Here is an 18292-nt window from a genome sequence, read left to right on the forward strand (position 1 = left end):
TAACCACTGTGCCACCAGGGAAGCTCCCTGTTTACACTCTTGTCTCCCTTCAAGCTACCATCCACATGGCAGCCAGAATGATCTAATAAACTACAGACCAACTTTGTCAGTGTTCCACTTCAAGTCCTCCAGCCCCTTGCTCTCAGAGTAAAATCTAAGCCCCCTACAATGACCTATGAGCCCCGCTGAGGTAGGGCTCCTGCTTACTCCCCACTTTAGCCCACGCCACACTCCCCGTCGCCCACAACACTCCAGCAACAGCAGAGCCGCCTTTTGGATGCCTGATGTCACCAATCCTGCCAGACCCCAGGACCTTTATACTTGCTGTTCCTCTGCCTAGAATGCTTTTTTTTTTTTAATTTTTATTTATTTATTTATTTATATTTATTTTTGGCTGTGTTGGGTCTTCGTTTCTGTGCGAGGGCTTTCTCTAGTTGCGGTGAGCGGGGGCCACTCTTCATCGCGGTGTGCGGGCCTCTCACTATCGCGGCCTCTCCTGTTGCGGAGCACAGGCTCCAGACACGCAGGCTCAGTAGTTGTGGCTCACGGGCCTAGTTGCTCCGCGGCATGTGGGATCTTCCCAGACCAGGGCTCGAACCCGTGTCCCCTGCATTGGCAGGCGGATTCTTAACCACTGCGCCACCAGGGAAGCCCTAGAATGCTTTTTCACCCAGTTCTTATGACAGCTCCTTTTCATCCATCATATATCAGTTCCCCAGAGAAGCCTTCCCTGACCATCCCCATCAGAAGCTGCAGCTGTGACTCTGTCACAGCCCCCTGATCTAAAATATATTTTCTGTCTGTCTATCGGTCTGTCTATCTATCTATCTAAAATATACTCTGTTACAGCTCTTGCCACCACCTGTAATTGTCCTATATATCTCCCTCCATCTACTGGTAGGTACTCCCCATGAGGGCAGTGACCAGTTGTCTTTTTATCCCCAGTATCGAGCTTGGTCTGGGCATGATGAGACTATATCCACTATGTTTGCAGGTGAATAGAGGAAGGAACGGTGGGGAGAAAGAGGCAGCCCTGCAAGCCCCTGGGACCACTGGGGCGGTCGCCAGCCTCTGTTTCAGAGACCAACTGTCCCTGACCAGGGCGCGTGTCCACAGTCCAACATTGTACTTGTCCAGGTGAAGACAGAATGAGGACAGCAGGTTGGTGCAGACCCCACATGCCCTAGCTGGGGGGAGGGGTAACTCTGAGAGACTGAATGCCACCACTCTCCAGCTCCTCCAGGGGGTAAGTGGCCTCACCCAAGAGAGTCTGAGCACATAGCAACTCAGATCCTAAAAGCATCCATCCCTCACCGCCTAACAGGAATCTGCCTTTTCTTAGCAGAAGCTGGGCTAAAGGGGCTCGTAATCATCTATCTCAGTTTAATCTACATGTTCTGTCTTACAGAGCTCACATGATGTCATTGAAGCCGCAGAAAATCCTGTAGTGATGCAAGGAATAAGGAAATCAAGGCCAAGAGAGGTTTAGTGACTCATGCGATGTCATGTAGCTGGTAAGACCCAGAGCTAGACCCAGAGCTGCAGATCCCCAGCTCCTCCTCTCTCCTGGAGGGGAATAGGATGGGCTGCCAATTCAGCACCCACCACACAACTGCTCTGCACTAAGCTCCACTCTGGGAGCTTGGGGACGCTGATTCTTCAGTAATTCCAACAGATCTACCTACTGAGCCACTTTCAGTGACTCCAGCTTTTCCATCTCCATTTTCCCTCTGCCCTTAGCCTTCTAGGACAGTGGGTTGCAAACTTTATGTTGCTTCTAAGGCACACAGAGAGCTTGTTAAAAGTATAGATTTCTGGGGTCTTGCCCTCAGAGATTCTGATTTTGTAGATTTGGGGAATGGCCCAAGAATATGAAATATATATATATATATATATATACATATACACATACATACACATACACACACACATATATATATCTATATGTGTGTGTATGTGTGTGTGTGTATATATATATATATATATATATATATATATCCTTATGGCAATTAATTCTCTAATTTAGTTTTATGTCTATTTTTTCAACCCCAGTGAAACATCAAACTTTTCACACAAGTCTTAAAATATTAGAATCTCTGTTGCTACTAGTGCCATTTTTCTGAAATATAACGCAGTTCTCCAGTGCCTATCACATTCACTTCCTTCTAGGTTATTTGAGCGGCAGAAGTTGTTTAACGATATCTGTATTGGGAGGAATAGTATCTCTCTGCACCCCACCCCTGCCAAATTCATGTCCACCCAGAACCTTGTGAATGTGACTTTATTTGGACATAGTGTCTTTGCACTGATCATGTTCTCATGAGGTCATACTGAGTTAGGGTGGGCTCTGAGTCCAATATGACTGGTGTCTAGTAAGAAGAGGGGAAACTTGGAGACACAGATGCAGAGACACAGGGAAGAATGCTTTTGTGCAGATGGTTGAAGAGATTGGAGTGATGTATCCACAAGCCAAGGAACACCAAGCATTGCCGGCCCCACCAGAAGCTAGGAAAGAGGCAAGGAACAGATTTTCCCTTAGAGCCTCCAGAAGGAACCAACCTTGCCAACTCCTTGATTTCAGACTTCTAGCATCTAGAATGGTGAGAATAAATTCCTGTTATTTTAAGTACCCACTTTGTGGTATTTTGTTACAGCTGCTCTAGGAAACTAATACAATATCACTAGAAATGTGATGCCTTGTTACACGTAACCATTCATGTGCTGTTACCTTGTTTTATTTTCCCACTCATCCTTTAAGAACATATTTGGGAGTGATGTCCATGATGTAACTACCCAGTATTTTTCCAACTTTTTATTATGAAACAATTTAAACATGCAGCCAAGGTGAAAGAATCTCACCGTGAATACCTGTATTCCTACTACCTAGGTCCTGCCATTCACATTCTATTCTTTCTTTTTAGAAGCATTTTTGGTACATACCTTAATTAAAAAATACTTTATTGCTAAAAAATGCTAACCATCACCTGAGCCCTCAGGGAGTTATTACCTTTTTGCTGTAAGAGGGTTTGAAATATTGTAAGAATTACCAAAATGTGACACGGAGACACAAAGTGAGCAAATTCTGTTGGAAAAACGGCATCGATAGACTTGCTTGACGCAGGGTTGCCACAAACCTTCAATTAAAAAAAAAAAAAATGCAGTATCTGCGAAGTACAACAAAGTGAAGTGCAATAAAACAAGGTCTGCCTGTATATACTGTGTGATTCCACTTCTGTAGTATTCTGTATATGTCTGAAAGAGGAAGATCAGAGGACAAAGAAGTGCCTCACAGTATGTGGACAGTCCTAAGTAAAATGTTGATCCTTGCACCTCCCTACCAGGTAGTCTCACTGCCCTCCCCCCAAGGCTCTTGGAAACCCAGTCCCTACGTCACAGTATGCTCCTATTACCCAAACGACACCCCACTGGGACCTCCCTGCTTCCCAGAGCCTTTCTCCAAAGCCATCTCCTCACCACAAAATCCAAACCAGCATTCCCTCAGTGTGCTCCAATTCTTCCCAGTTCTAGCAGGAAAAAAACCTGATTTACGTGATTGACATTAAGATCTGAATGACCAGAGACAACCCTTTTAACCTGTCAGAGTTTTCATGCTTTTAATTGAGCTAAGGTTTCTAATCTCTAGCTGATAGACCTTCAGACAATACTACTCAACGGTAAAATGATTAAAAAAAAAAAAAGCAAATTTTAAAGGCTGGTGTATACCAACATCTAACACTTGCAATCATGAGGTCATATCTTTAGAAGCAATTACTAAATATGTGTTAAATTTATTTGCCTCCTTTAAAAAAATTGGGTATAAACTTCATATAGTAAAAAATTACCAATCTTAAGTATATTGTTTGATATGTTTTGACAATTATATGCCTCCTTGCAGCCAATGCCCACATCAAGATGTAGGACATTTCCACCATCCCAGAAAGTCCCAGGAATCTATTTTTAGTAAGGTCTTATTTGATTTTGATGAAAGGAAGGTAGAGGGGGATAAGTATTCAGTTCCCTTGACCAGAGGGACAAGAAGTTTTAGATTTACAGGGCTTTACAAGAGAGGTGCCAGTTTCCCTGATAGGGCTCCTTCCCGGCTCTCCTAGCCTCCCCTGTTCATACACACATAGAACTTGACCTGTAGGCCCCTCCTCCAACTACAAGCTGTGGACACAAAGCAGGAAAGGTACAAAGGACCCGCCCCCATGCTGAGTTCCAGCGGCAAGGCTGCCTCCAGACATTCCCTCCACACCCCTCCTCATCCTTGCATTCCCTGCTGAAATCACTACCATTCCACAACCACTGCACACCCACTGTGCATCCCCCCTTCCCATGGGCTTTCGGACTGCGGCTGCAGCCTGTGTGAGCTTCCCTGAGACACTTCCTCCCGGCTCCAGCCACACGACATCAGGGTCAGGGCGTCCTGGGCAGCCGCAGCTCCTGAAAGTCAGACTTGACCGTATTTCCCCAAGGCTGGCAACATGGTCCAGAATTGATGCTCAGCTCTTGTCCTGCCCTTTGCTTTCTCTAGTGGAGCAGGTGGGAGCAGGATGGAATGGAACAGAAGGAGGAAAGGGGAAAAAAACCCGAATGGCTAAAACCTAATAAGAAAATGAGTGATTTCATTAGTATAGCATAGAGTCCAAGAATAGACCAAAATATATCTGTGAATGTTTGATGTGTGATAAAGGTTTTTGTTTTAAATCAGTGAGAAAAGATAGATTATTCCATAAATCTACTGGAATAACCAGTTGGTCATTTGGAAAAATATAAACCTATAATAATCTCTATTTTGTTCTTTACACCAAAAAAAAAAAAAAAAAATCCAGGTAGATAAAACATTTAAGCAAAAACAAACAACAACAGAATCATTAAGGATAAAAACTATGAGCAGGATACAAAATATTTTTTGCTTGCTTTTATATATAAAATCATAAAGTAGAGGTGGTCTTTCTAAGAATGATAAGATGACAGCTTTTACTACATGGAAAACTGAAAGGTTTAAATGGAGAAAAAAAAAAAATTAAACAAGCCAAAAGACAAATGAGAGCTGGAAGACAAGTAGTATTATGTATGATGGAAAATAGGCTAATATTCTTTATATATAAACAGTGATATAAATCAATAAGAAAAAGATCAACTATCCAGTACAGATGTACAAAGGACCTGAACATGCAGTTTACCAAAAAGGTGCAAATAATTTAGAAATGTATAAAAAGACACTCACTCTCTCATAATTCATATAAATGAAAATTTGAACAGGGAGCAATTTTTTTCACCCATTGGCAAAGATTAAAAATATTGGTAGTACACAGCATTGGTGAGGGTGTGAAGGAACAGGCATTCTTGTATGCTTTTGGAGGGAGTTTTAATTGGTACAACCTTTTTAGAGGGCAATTTGGCAATATCCATCAAAACACAAAATGGATATAATTTTGATTTAGAAATTTCACGTCTAGGACTCTATATTACAAATTTATTTGCATATGTGTGCAAAATGATTATGTAAGGATGCTTCTTGTAGCATTGATAAAATAAGGAAAAACATCAATAGGGACAGCTATCAGAAAGAATGTTGACAACCTAGAAGAAATGGACAACCTTCTAGAAACATACAGCCCACCAAAATTGAATCAAGAGGAAATAATTTGAAGAGACCAATCACTAGACGTGAAATAGAATCTGTAATAAAAAAAACTCCCTACAAAAAAAGTCCAGGACCAGATAGCTTCACAGGAGAATTCTACCAAACAAACAAAGAAGAACTTATACTGATTCTTCTCAAACTCTTCCAAAAGATTGAAGAGGAGGGAACACTCCCAAAGACAGTCTCTTAAGCCACCATCACACTGACACCAAAACCAGAAAAGATACCACCAAAAAAGACAATTACAGACCAATATCTTTGATGAATACAGATGCAAAAATTCTCAACAAAATATTAGCAAACCGAATCCAACAACACATAAAAAAGATCGTACACCACGACCAAGTGGGATTCATCCCAAGTTCACAAGGGTGGTTCAACATATGCAAATCAATCAATGTAATACACCACATAAACAAAAGAAAAGTCAAAAACCACATGACCATCTCAATAGATGCAGAGAAAGCATGTGACAAAATTCAGCATCCATTCATGATAAAAACTCTCACCAAAGTGGGTATAGAGGGAACATAGCTCAACATAATAAAAGCCATTTATGACAAACCCACAGCCAATATAATACTCAACAGTGACAAGCTGAAAACCTTCCCACTAAAATCTGGAACAAGACAAGGATGCCCACTCTCACCACTTCTATTTAACATAGTATTGGAAGTCCCAACCACAGCAATCAGAGAAGAAAAAGAAATAAAACGTATCCAAATTGGAAGGGAAGAGGTAAAACTGTCAATATATGCAGATGACATGATACTATATATAGAAAACCCTAAGCACTCCACACAAAGACTACTAGATCTAATAAATGAACTCAGAAAAGTAGCAGGAAACAAGATTAATATTCAGAAATCAGTTGCATTTTTCTACATTAACAATGAAATATCAGAAAGGGAATGTAAAAAAACAATAACTTTTAAAATCACCCCACCCCAAAAACATACCTAGGAAAAAACCTGACCAAGGAGGTGAAAGACTTATATGCTGAGAACTAAAACATTAATAAAGGAAATCAAGGGACTTCCCTGGTGGTGCAGTGGTTAAGAATCTGCCTGCCAGTGCTGGGGATATGGGTTCAATCCTGGTCCAGGAAGATCTCACATGCCACGGAGCAACTAAGCCTGTGCGCCACAATTACTGAGCCTGTGCTCTAGAGCCAGCGAGCCACAACTACTGAGCCCGGGCACCTAGAGCCCGTGCTCCGCCACGAGAGAAGCCACTGCAATGAGAAGCCCGCGCACCTCAACGAAAAGTAGCCCCCGCTCGACGCAACTAGAGAAAGCCTGTGCACAGCAATGAAGACCCAACTGAAACATAAATAAATAAATAAAATAAAGGAAATCAAAGAGGATTCAAAGAAATGGAAAGATATCCCATGCTCTTGGACTGGAAGAAAGAATGAGGAAAACTTTTATTGCTGATGTGGAAGGAAGTACAAAACATGTCATTAGGTGAAAAAAGCCGCAAGTTGCCAAGCAGCCTGTACCATACAACTCCTTTATGTGGGAAATAGAATAATATATGTGTTTCTCTGAGGCCACATAAGAAATTGTTGGTAGTGTTTACACAGGGACTAGGTTGGGAGGGGCACTCAATATTATTTTTTGCACATTACTTTAAATGATTTAAATTTTTGTATGAACTATGTTCATGGGTAATTATCACAATAGAGAAAAGGAGGGACAAAGTGATGGCTGGGGTTACTACCACCTGACAGTATACAATATAACAAAATGCAAACTGATTGCAAAGTGAAAATGCAAAATCAATGCAAAAACTTAGAAAATTTCATGAAGTCAATGAAAGTGAGAGAAAACTGTTTTAGTTACAGTTCCACTGCCAAATAAGGATCTGGCAAAGCCAGGCTGTTTAACACTGAAACACAGGTAATCAACAAAGGATGAGGCCCTTCAAAAGAGGAGGACTTGTTTATTAAAGGATCAAAAGAGATCCTTAGCCCTTAAATACTCTTGCTAAAATGACCTTTTTTAAAAAATTTTAAAATTTTGGCTGCATTGGGTCTTCATTGCTGCACGCGGACTTTCTCTAGTTGTGGTGAGCAGGGGCTACTCTTTGTTGTGGTGCACGGGCTTCTCATTGCGGTGGCTTCTCTTGTTGCAGAGCATGGGCTCTAGGCACGTGGGCTGCAGTACTTGTGGCTCACGGGCTCAGTAGTTGTGGCGCACGGGCTTAGTTGCTCCACTGCATGTGGGATCTTCCCAGAGCAGGGATCAATCCTGCGTCCCCTGCATTGGCAGGTGGATTCTTTTTTTTTTTTTTTTTTTTATTTATTTATTCTTTTTTGGCTGCATTGGGTCTTCGTTGCTGCGCACGGCTTTCTCTAGTTGCAGCGAGCAGGGCCACTCTTCACTGCGGTGCATGAGCTTCTCATTGCAGTGGCCTCTCTTGTTGCGGAGCACCGGCTCTAGGCACGCAGGCTTCGGTAGTTGTGGCACGCGGGCTCAGTAGTTGTGGCTCGCGGGCTCTGGAGCGCAGGCTCAGTAGTTGTGGTGCACGGGCTTAGTTGCTCCGCGGCATGTGGGATCCTCCTAGACCAGGGCTCGAACCTGTGTCCCCTGCATTGGCAGGCGGATTCTCAACCACTAAGCCACCAGGGAAGCCCTGGCAGGTGGATTCTTAACCACTGCAGCACCAGGGAAGTCTCTAAAATGACCTTTATGATCACACTGTGAACAGCTAATGCAATGTTTAGAATGTCACAATGTGCTTTCATACGTTTTTGTCAGAAAAACCACACATGCGCAAAATAACACTACTTGATTCATTATTTGCTCAATTTAAGAATCAGCACCCAAGTGCAATCTTAATTTTGCTGTCAGATTTTTTTTTTTGGCTGTGCCACGGGGCTTGCGGGATCTTAGTTGCCCGACCAGGGATCAAACCCGTGTCCCTTGCAGTGCAAGCACAGAGTCCTAGCCACTGGGCCGCCAGGGAAGTCCCTTGCTGTCAGGTTAAAATAAACTAAAGCAAACAACAAAAAAAACTTTTCAGTTTCATTTTTAAAGAGAATCAATTTCCTTCTCTCAACCACTTGGTCCATTTTCTATGAAATTTTGGTCTTCATTTAAAGTAGATTCACTTTAAGTGACCTTTAATCCTAGGAGTCAAGGACTTTCCTACTCAGGTTTAAGAACAACTGAATTTTTTTATGGCACCCTGTCTCCAACCTGCATCATCTTTTACACCTGGCACTCCAAAGGGTCTTGCCCAGGACATGGGGAAGCAACAACTAAATCCGGTTGGTCTGTCCTGGTGCCTAACTTGGGATCATGGAAGCTGTATTTATTCAGCTAAATGTAACTTCTCCTTATTCCTCCATGGTAGCCAGTCTCAAAGTGTGGGCCTTAACTTGATTTAAAAATGTGAGGTCTTTCTTTGATCTTTGTGGGTAAATGATGCTTGTTTCATAGACATTCATTATTACATAAGACTAGGTGCTATTTATTAGCAACTAAGTGGGTTATTATGGACTATTCACATTTGGGATTTATAAAACAAAGCTAGCCATTACTAGAGATCCCTAAAATCTCCAATTCCATTTTCCAGTGGGAAAGGTAAGCATCATGCGATGCTAAGCAATGTTAAAAAGGTTCTGCTGGGCATAGAAGAATGTACAGAACTAGAACTCTACTCCCTTTAAATTCAATTTGTTTTAAAGGAGAAACTATGACTAATTCACTTAGGTAATTATCAACCACATTTGTTGTAGATTACATGGTTCACTCTAAGTGTGTAGTCACAGGTACTTCCATCAAAGGAATTTTTGGCTACTAGCTTTCCTCTAACAGGACCTTAAGACATTCTGTATGCATCGTAGTTCAAAACACATTCCCCCAAATTTGCTTATCTGGTACTGCTATTTTAACACCTTGCAATATAAATACTATCGAAGTCAGAAAACAAAGCATTTGAATAATTATGTTTCAGGGCAATGCTTCACAACAACAAATCCTGAGTATGAGGTTTCTATTTCTCAATGATAGCTTTATGGCTGTTGCTAGCATCAATTTTGTTGTTCCCCAGTCTTGTTACTATGACTGAGTTCGTTTTCCATCAGAGGGCAAGAGCAGGTGGGGAAACGGTCGTTAGAACCTTCTGCCCATCTTAGTTGAGCAGCAATTAGAGAAGATTGAGAATCACCATTCGGAGATGACACGCTTTAGAGAATTTTGCATGAAAAGACACAGGAAAGAGTAAACAGAACTGGAAACCCAGGAACCTGGGTCCTGCCTATGCACATCTTCCAGACACTTACAGACACATGGGGACGGGTCACAGCCCTGAGAGCGAGGAGGGCTCTCAATTGGCATTTTCTATGGTTAATTTCACTTCTAACCTTGCAGGGGACTCACGGGCAGGGATGAACTTCAGTAGCCTGGCATGGAAGACGTTTTGCCAACTCTTTCTGGCTGCGAAAAACTGAGGGCAAAGGCAGAAATGAGTGACTCACTTGATAGTCCTCCATCCTTTCCATCAACTCCCAACCCTTTTAGCTAACAAAGAAGAAACTGGAAAGAGGTTTGTTTCTGTTTTCTTTTTTTTTTAACATCTTACTACTTGAAGTATCTTGTGTGCGCTAATATCACCACTTTCCTTTTCAATCTGGTACACATATCAGTTTTCCAAGCAGCTCATTCATTCATTTATTCAGACATTTGTTACTTCCTGCTGGTAGGCACCAGTGGGCTACTGTCTCCTAGGGAAACCCAGATGAATCAGGCAATTCCAGTCTTCAGAGAGTTTACAGTTTAGTAGAGAAGATAAGACACGTAGTGAAAACACAGTGAATAAGGAAGAACATTTTGAATGCTGTAATGTAGGGAGAGGCCAAGTGCTATGAGAGTTTGGGAGAAGGAAAAACCCAGTTCTAGATGGGGAGGTAAGGAGAATCTCTGTGGAAGAAATAGAGTTCGAGATGGACTTAAAGGATGTGGCAATCGGGAGCCACTGAAGATTTAGGAATCCCGCTGTAACATATTTGGAAAGCTTCACAAGGCCACGGGCTGAAGGAAGCGTTGGCAGGGAGAGACCTGCCCAGGAGACTGCTGCAATAATGAGCATAACGCAGCTCTGGCCAAGGTAGGGTAGTAGTGGGTAGGCGTCCTGGAAGGAAGACTAAGGAGGCTCATGAGGATGGGCATGGGGTCTGTCCCAGCCACTGGCTCTGCTTTTTTCCAGTTATCCCCCATTTTCCCCTCTGCAGCCTCTGGATTCTCTAGGACAGAGCAAGGAATGGAGACAGTTGAAAAACACACATACAGGAAAGAGTAAACAGAACTGGAAACCCAGTTGAAAAACAGTTGAAAAACACAAATACGATCTCCCAGACGTAGTATTGGGTGAAAGAAGCTGTACAGCAGAGCACACACTGTGTGACTTTTCTGGGAAATGAGGAGCAAGAGAAACTAGCAGTGGAGACTGAGCCGTAACGACCAGGGGTATAAGGGGTGAAGTAGGTGGGATAACGCACCCCCCCTTCAAAATCTACAGCCCAATACCTGGAACCCGTGACTGTGTTACTTTACATGGCACAGAGGACTTGGCAGGCGTGATTAAATTAAAGACTTTGTGATGAGGAGATGATCCTGGATATCTGGTGTCGGGGGGTGCGGGGGGGACAGGGGCACAGTGTAATCACAGGGTTCCTTATAAGGATGGAGGCAGGAGAATCAGAGTCCGAGAACGAGAAGGGACAGGAGAGCAGAGGTCAGAGCAATGTGACTGCTGGCTAGGGGCCAGGAGCCAGGGAACACAGGCAGCTTCTAAAAGCTGCAAAAAGTGAGGAAACGTTCTCCCCTAGAGCCTCCAGAAGGAAGGCTGCCCTGCCAATTCATTTCTGACTTCTGACCCTCCAGAAACATAAGAGAATAGATGTGTGTTGCTTTAAGTCACTGAGTTTGTGGTAATTTGTTACAGCAGCAATAGAAAACCAAAGGGGCGAGGTATCCAGAAACCAGCTGAGGACAGTGTGTCAAGAAGCGGGGGGGGGGGGGGGGGGGGGGGGGGGGGGGGGGAAGCGATCGCCATGTCGAGAGTTGCTGCCAGGCCAGGTGAGAACTGACCACCAGGTTTAGCCAGGTGAAGGTCCCGATGGCCCTGGCAAGGGTACTTTCAGTGCCGTGGTGGGTTTCAGAGAGAACAGGACGCTTATTTCCTGTCTGTCTAAATGAATGAAGACGACATATGGACCAACAGTGAGTGTGTGTCTTAAGATAAATAAATAAATAAGGAAAGGGAAGATGATAGATGCTGTTCAGGCATCAATTTGGGTTCTTTGCTGGGAATGTTTCCAGAAATGATTACCCTCAGGTGTTTCTGAGATTCCTGTCTATTTCTTTTTATTTCCCCCATAGAGTCCTAATTTCCAAACTTTGCCCTAAATTGGGTCTCGAAGCCCCTTCAATCACTGAATTCTGAGGTGACACCAGGGGGCACTCTTGGAGCCTGTGTTTACCCTGGGTCACATGGAACCACAGTGACTTGGGTCCCTGGCCCTCTCCCAGCTTGCCCTAGCTTTGTCCTCCAGGTAAGGCTCACCTGGCACCACAGCAGGCCAGGGCTCACAAGTCCCTGGCAGGTAGCAAAGGACGGGGGCTGCTGACTGGCCAGGCAGGCCCACTTAGGAAGCCTTGCTGTGGGCTAAGCAGATCTCGACCCCCTTCAGTTAGCAGATTTCTCACATCCACTCCGCTCTGCAGGCAGGGGGAGTTTAGCAAGTTTCCCAATCATCAGCTTTTATCTGAATTCTCAGCTCAGACCGGCATTCCAAGCTGGGCTGTGCTCAAGCTGTTCCGGAGCCCCGGGTGGGGCGGGGACCCTGAGTCTTCCTGCACTTAGATCTCCTCCCTATTGTCCATCCCCATTTAATGACTCAATCTCCAAAGTTCTGAATGGCTGGACGCCCAAAGCCTGGCAGAACCACATGTGGCAGAATCTGTGGACTTCTCAGCCACTCAGAGACAGATACACCTTGCGGGATTAGGATGCGACACACATTCAGACAGTAGGGTTAACCCAACAGCAGGGGCTGGGGAGTCAGGGCTTGCCCTCCTCTAGGGTCTCCTCAAACAGAGGGCTTTTCCCCAGGGGCATGGTCAGATGTCTGCCCACAGGAGGCCCCCTCAAGGTCTGGGTGTGTAAGACGGGGGCAGTATGATCTGCCCTTTCAGTTATTTTCCTCTTGGTGGCAGGTCTGGAGTGACGGAAGGATTCTGGTTGGACTGTGATGAAAGCTGCAGCTCTCTCACCAGAAAAACGCACAACCATGCATGTTTTACACACAATTTCATCTCTTCCATCAATCCCAGAAAATGATCCATAGAACTCCAGGGTTAAGAAGCTCTGCTCCTTGTGTCTTCCAAAGTGTGATACTTACTCCACTGACGGTGCTCAGGATTTTAGGGGATAGGAGGATGAGCATTTACTTTAATAGCTCTATTTTTAAAGTGCATGTACACCCTGATTTCCCTGGTAATATTGCCTAGGGTGAGTAAATGGTAAAATAAAAAGTGAGTCTACTTAAAGATAAATATTAAATAGTTCAAGTCGTATGCCAATTTGGAAAAAAACTGGGACAGTGATTCATGGATGACAAGTCTGCGAAACAGTATTTATGGCCTTGGGAGGTTTGGACCCGAAGTTCTTTTCTTTCCTATTTCTTTAAAAAAATTGCTGGTTGCAGCTCAATCAATGGATTTCATGCCCCACTAACAACGTGAGCCACTCTTATCTAAGCTTGGAGTGAGGAGCCCTGAGCGCCCAATCAAGAAGAGGGCCTGGCTTCCCTGCTCAGCCATCACTGATTCACGTCCTCAAGTCCAGGGCTACAACAGATCTTGTCTCATCCCCACGGTATGTTAGCTCAAACAAGTTCGACTTGTTTCATGTGTGTGTGCTTCCCTGTGAGTGTGAATGTGTGGGTAAGTGTGTATACAGAAGGGGTGTGGCAAAGTGGGGGAAAGGGGAAACCAGTGGGGTTGAGCCTTGTCCCTGGAATTTCATGGCAGAGCTCCAGCAGGCTCCCCGCTGAGGAGTACACTTGGGAAGAAGGACTCCAAGGAGGGGCACCATTCAGAAGTGAGCTCCAAACAACAGAGCTGGTTCATGACACTCCCCTTCCCTGTCAACGCCCCTTCTGGTCCTCACGCTACAGGAGCCGGGTTCTAGCCTCAACAGGTGTCAGCATCCCTGGTCCAGCAGGAGGAGACGGGAGAGGTAGAGAAGGCAGCATGGGGGTTGCCAGAAGGGCTTAACCAGAGAGAAGAACAGATATGTCTTCTCTCCATTCAGCCCTTACGAAGATGGCTTCTCTCTGAAAAGATATCTTCTCCAGATTTCTCCTCTGAATACCTCTCTTCCCCAATATAAAGACAACCCTACACTAGTTTCCAGAATAGCAGATAGAAGCTGACGAGCAACTGGAGTATTGGGTGACTACGGCCATTGGTCAAGTTTGGGCCATGGATTTGTAAATGTGGTGTTAATTTTTAGTTTTTTTCCCACATCCTCAGGTGGGGGCCCAGATATAAGGATGCCTGAAACATGGCCACACTGGGACTCTTGGGGTAACAGGTGAGTGCAGGGGTAAGAAACAAATTTAGACTCAGTATTCTCTGAAGGTCAGGTAAAGCAAAGCAAAACAAAGCCAGATCAAACCATAGTGCTGGGTAGCTAGCAGAGCTGGGAGGTAAAGCCATCTAGGGCAGCTAGCCAGGAGAGATGCTCTAGATGGTGCTGGGAGGAGAGGCCACACCCTAAGGCTCCTGTTTATAGGACACAGTTACAATGTAGGATGGCTTCCATGAGCCATCACAAGCCTGGAAGTCTCTAGTATTCCAGCCCCCACCTCTCATTTCCTGCACTCAGCTTCAGTTACATCTATGGCTAAACCTTCTGCGCCTTCAGCATGACCTGACACCTAACATCAGCTTCCAAGATTAAACTGGGCCCCCGCTGCAGAATGCTGAGTCCTGCCATTTAACGTATGAAGTCTCCCAAATTCAACCTTCCCCTTCCCTTGGTCATAGTCACCGTTATCTCTCACTTGGGCTATGGGGTAGCCTCCCGCCTGGTCTCCTCACACCGACTTGGGTTCCTTCCACCCCTTCTTGGCATTGCAGCCAGGATGCTCTTCCGAAGATGCAAATCTGACCACACCACACCCCTGCTTGAATCCACTACCTGGCTTCCCATTGTTCTTTTTTTTTTTTTTTTTTTTTAAATTTATTTATTTATTTATTTATTTATTTATCTATGGCTGTCTTGGGTCTTCGTTTCTGTGCGAGGGCCTTCTCTAGCTGTGGCAAGCGGGGGCCACCCTTCACTGCGGTGCGCAGGCCTCTCACTATCGCGGCCTCTCCCGTTGCGGAGCACAGGCTCCAGACCCGCAGGCTCAGTAACTGTGGCTCACGGGCCCAGTCATTCCGTGGCACGTGGGATCCTCCCAGACCAGGGCTCGAACCCGTGTCCCCTGCACTGGCAGGCAGACCCTCAACCACTGCGCCACCAGGGAAGCCCCTTCCCATTGTTCTTAGAATCAAGTCCCAAATCCTGACCACAGCGGCCCTGGCTGATCTCCGGCCTCCTTCCACTCCCTCTCCTTGCCCAACAGCCTCTGGTCACATTGGTTTTATTTCTGTCCCTTGACTCTGCCAAGCCCTTACCCTTCAGAGCCTTCACAAATTCTTTTCCCTCTGTCTGGAAGGTTCTTCTCACCACACTTCACCTGGCTTAAGCCCTATCCATTGATTAGCTCCCAGGGTAAGTACCACTTTCTCCAGAAAGCTCTCCCTGATTCATACTCTGATAGCACCAGGTAATTGAAGAATTACTGTGGGATTAGTATGTTACCTCATTAGCCTGTTAGGTCCACGAAGACCGTAGTGCTTTTGTCCATTGATACCTCCTCAGTGCCTAGCTCAGTGCTGCCAATCACTAAGGGACCAAGTGAGTGAGTGAATAAATGATTAAAGAATTAGGCAAGATGGTCCAGTGAAAAGCCACCTGGAACAGTGAGAGGCAAGTCCTTTCATCCAAAGATCTAAAAGCACTTGCTGGGGCCATCTTGAATGCAAGAGCTAGAAGCAGGGAACAACTGTTGGTTTATGTCCAAGCATGATGGCCTCACTGTCACCAGTCCTACAGCTGGGCCTGGGGAAGTCCTGAAGAGTCGGTTTGCCTCTGGCACAAGCCTACCTGGAACCCAATGGATAGGATCATCTCCCAGGCCCAAGGATCCTTGGGATGGAGAGACCATTGATTTTGGAATCAGACACGCTTGATTTTTCCACTAACAAGCTCAAATTACCTCAAATTCCAAATTGACCTCAAATTCCAAAATGACCTCAAATTACAGTGCCTCCTTGATCCTCAGTTTCCACATCCTAAAATGGGGATAACAAAACCCACCCCAGGATCAGTCAGAGGCTTAAATACAATCACGAGCCTGTGGTGCACAGCAGCCTGCAGCTCAGAGTGCTACTCTCTTCTCCCCAGCAAAACTGGCTCACCCTGTCATGTCACTCTGCTGGACACCCAAGCCAGCATGCAAGACAAGGAATAAAGGGAGGTCTGAGGGGTGGGAGGACATAGGCCACCCAAGACACTGCGCCAACCTCTCCACGCAACCAGAGAAGCCCTTGCGCAAGACTAGGGTGGCACCAGGAAATCCAAACTAGCTGAGAAGGGTGACTGGTCAGTGCCTTTTGGATGCAGGGGTAGGGTGAGATGGGGAGGAGAGGACAGGTGCGCTTGGAAGCTATTATTCAAACAGAAATGAAGCGCAGTTGCGAAGAGGGAGAGGCCGATAAGGGGACAGGAAGGAAAGATTGAGTGTGTGAGGGGCTGGGAGGGAAAAGGTGATCCAAGTTGTCAGATGGCAGAGGCTGCAGCAGGAACAAGTAGGAAGGAGGAGGTACCTTGGGAGGTGGGAGAAGTAGCAGACAGAGGAGGGTCAGGGGAAATGCTGGAGAGGAAGGGCAAACTCCTGGTTGGGGGTGGTGGTGGTAGGCAGGGACCTGTTACCTGGAGAGAAGAGAGGTGAGGGCGGAGGCTGTCACCTTGGGTCCTCCTAGAGGGCAGGTGAATGCGGCCTGCCGGGGAGTGGCGAGTTGGGGCGGGGAGGGTGGGGGGAATAGAGGGTGTGTGACCCCAGGGCCCGGCTGTACCTGAGGGTCTCCTTGCAGGTCCCCCACGTAGTACTGCTCGAGCCAGCGGCGCGCGTTGTCCGAGTGCCGGTGCGGTGGCCCGTCCAGGTCGGCGGTAACATCCTGACCAGCCCGTGCCCGCAGCAGCTGCTCGCCCCCTGGGTGGTGCCGCACGAAGCCGGTGAGGTCGTAGAGGCGGGCCCCGCAGCGGACCCAGCAGGCGCCGGCCGCCAGGCGCCGCTGGACCTCGGCGGGGGAGAAGGAGGCGGCGGGGGGCGGAGCGGGGGCCATGGCGGGAGACCGGAGCTCGCAGCTCGAAGCCTGCGCGTTTGCTCCGCGGCCGCCCAGCGGGCCTCTAACATCCCCTGAGCCGCTGCCGCCTTGACTGGTCAGCCGTCGCCGCACCTGCTCATTTGCATGCCGCGCTCCCATTGGCCGCTCCTAAGGACGCTGCCCGTGTCCGGAGGGGCCCCTTCCCCATTGGCCGGCAGGACGCCCAGCCGACCCGAGCGGGGCGGGCCAGGGGATGCCCGCCCTCCGTCAGGTGGTCCTGGGCAGGTAGAGGGAGCGCCCGCCAAGTGTGTCTCATTGCAAGAGAGCAAAGGCGGCGGGAGGACGCAGGTGGAACAAGTCTTCCTGTTGCCGGCGGCTGTGTGGACGGACGTCCTCGATAGCCTGATCGCCACCGGAATAACTCTTCTGCTGCTGCCTTATGGGAGAAACTTGCAGTTTTCCTTCCTCAGGCTGCAGGAGTGGGTGAAGAGTGGGGGAGGCAGCGTGAGAACTAGAGTAAGGCAAGGGAGACACTGGCCTCTGGCGCCCCCAAACTCAGTAATCACGATATACAATATTTTAATGTAATATTTTAAAAAAATCATGTGTACAGAACAATGTGAATGTGCTTAATGCCACTGAACTGTAAAGTTTAAAATGGTTAAAATGGTACATTTTATATTATGTATATTTTACCACAATAAAAAATATATATAACAAAGAATTTTTAAAAAATAGGAATATTGGCAAACCACAGCCAGTGGGCTGGCCACCTGATTTTGTATATAAAGTTTTAGTGGAACCAGGACTAGTGAGAGGAGTGAGGCAGGTTGGTGAAAGTGAAGGGTTGGATCTTGTCTTTAACACTGTAAGTTCTGGTATTTTGTTCATCATGGATTTTTTTGTTTGCATTAGTTTTGAATTATTAAAATACACTTTTTTGTTTGTTTGTTTTTGTTTTTGGCTGCGCCACGCGGCATGCAGAATCTGAGTTCCCGGAGGAGGAATCGAACCCCTGCCCCCTGCAGTGGAAGCTCGGAGTCCTAACCACTGGACCACCAGGGGATTCCCTAAAGTATTCTTTATCTTGATTACTGAGTTTTTTGGCACACCCTTAACTTTTGCCTGCAGAATGACTGCCTCAGTTGCCTCACTCTAGTCTCACCTTCTGGGGAGGATCCTGAGGGAC

General features: G+C 46.2%; 1 protein-coding gene across 1 annotated transcript in view; it reads right to left on the bottom strand.

Moving 5' to 3' along the window:
- FA2H (fatty acid 2-hydroxylase) overlaps positions 1-17210 on the bottom strand; it is an 84939-nt gene extending 67729 nt beyond the window's left edge. The window contains 1 exon segment of the mRNA XM_059904382.1: positions 16852-17210. Coding sequence (XP_059760365.1) covers positions 16852-17121 — 270 coding nt within the window. The 5' untranslated portion in view covers positions 17122-17210.
- Between the last annotated feature and the right edge of the window lie 1082 nt (positions 17211-18292).

This window comes from Balaenoptera ricei, chromosome 19 (assembly GCF_028023285.1).
Source record: "Balaenoptera ricei isolate mBalRic1 chromosome 19, mBalRic1.hap2, whole genome shotgun sequence".
Taxonomy (NCBI): Eukaryota; Metazoa; Chordata; class Mammalia; order Artiodactyla; family Balaenopteridae; genus Balaenoptera; species Balaenoptera ricei.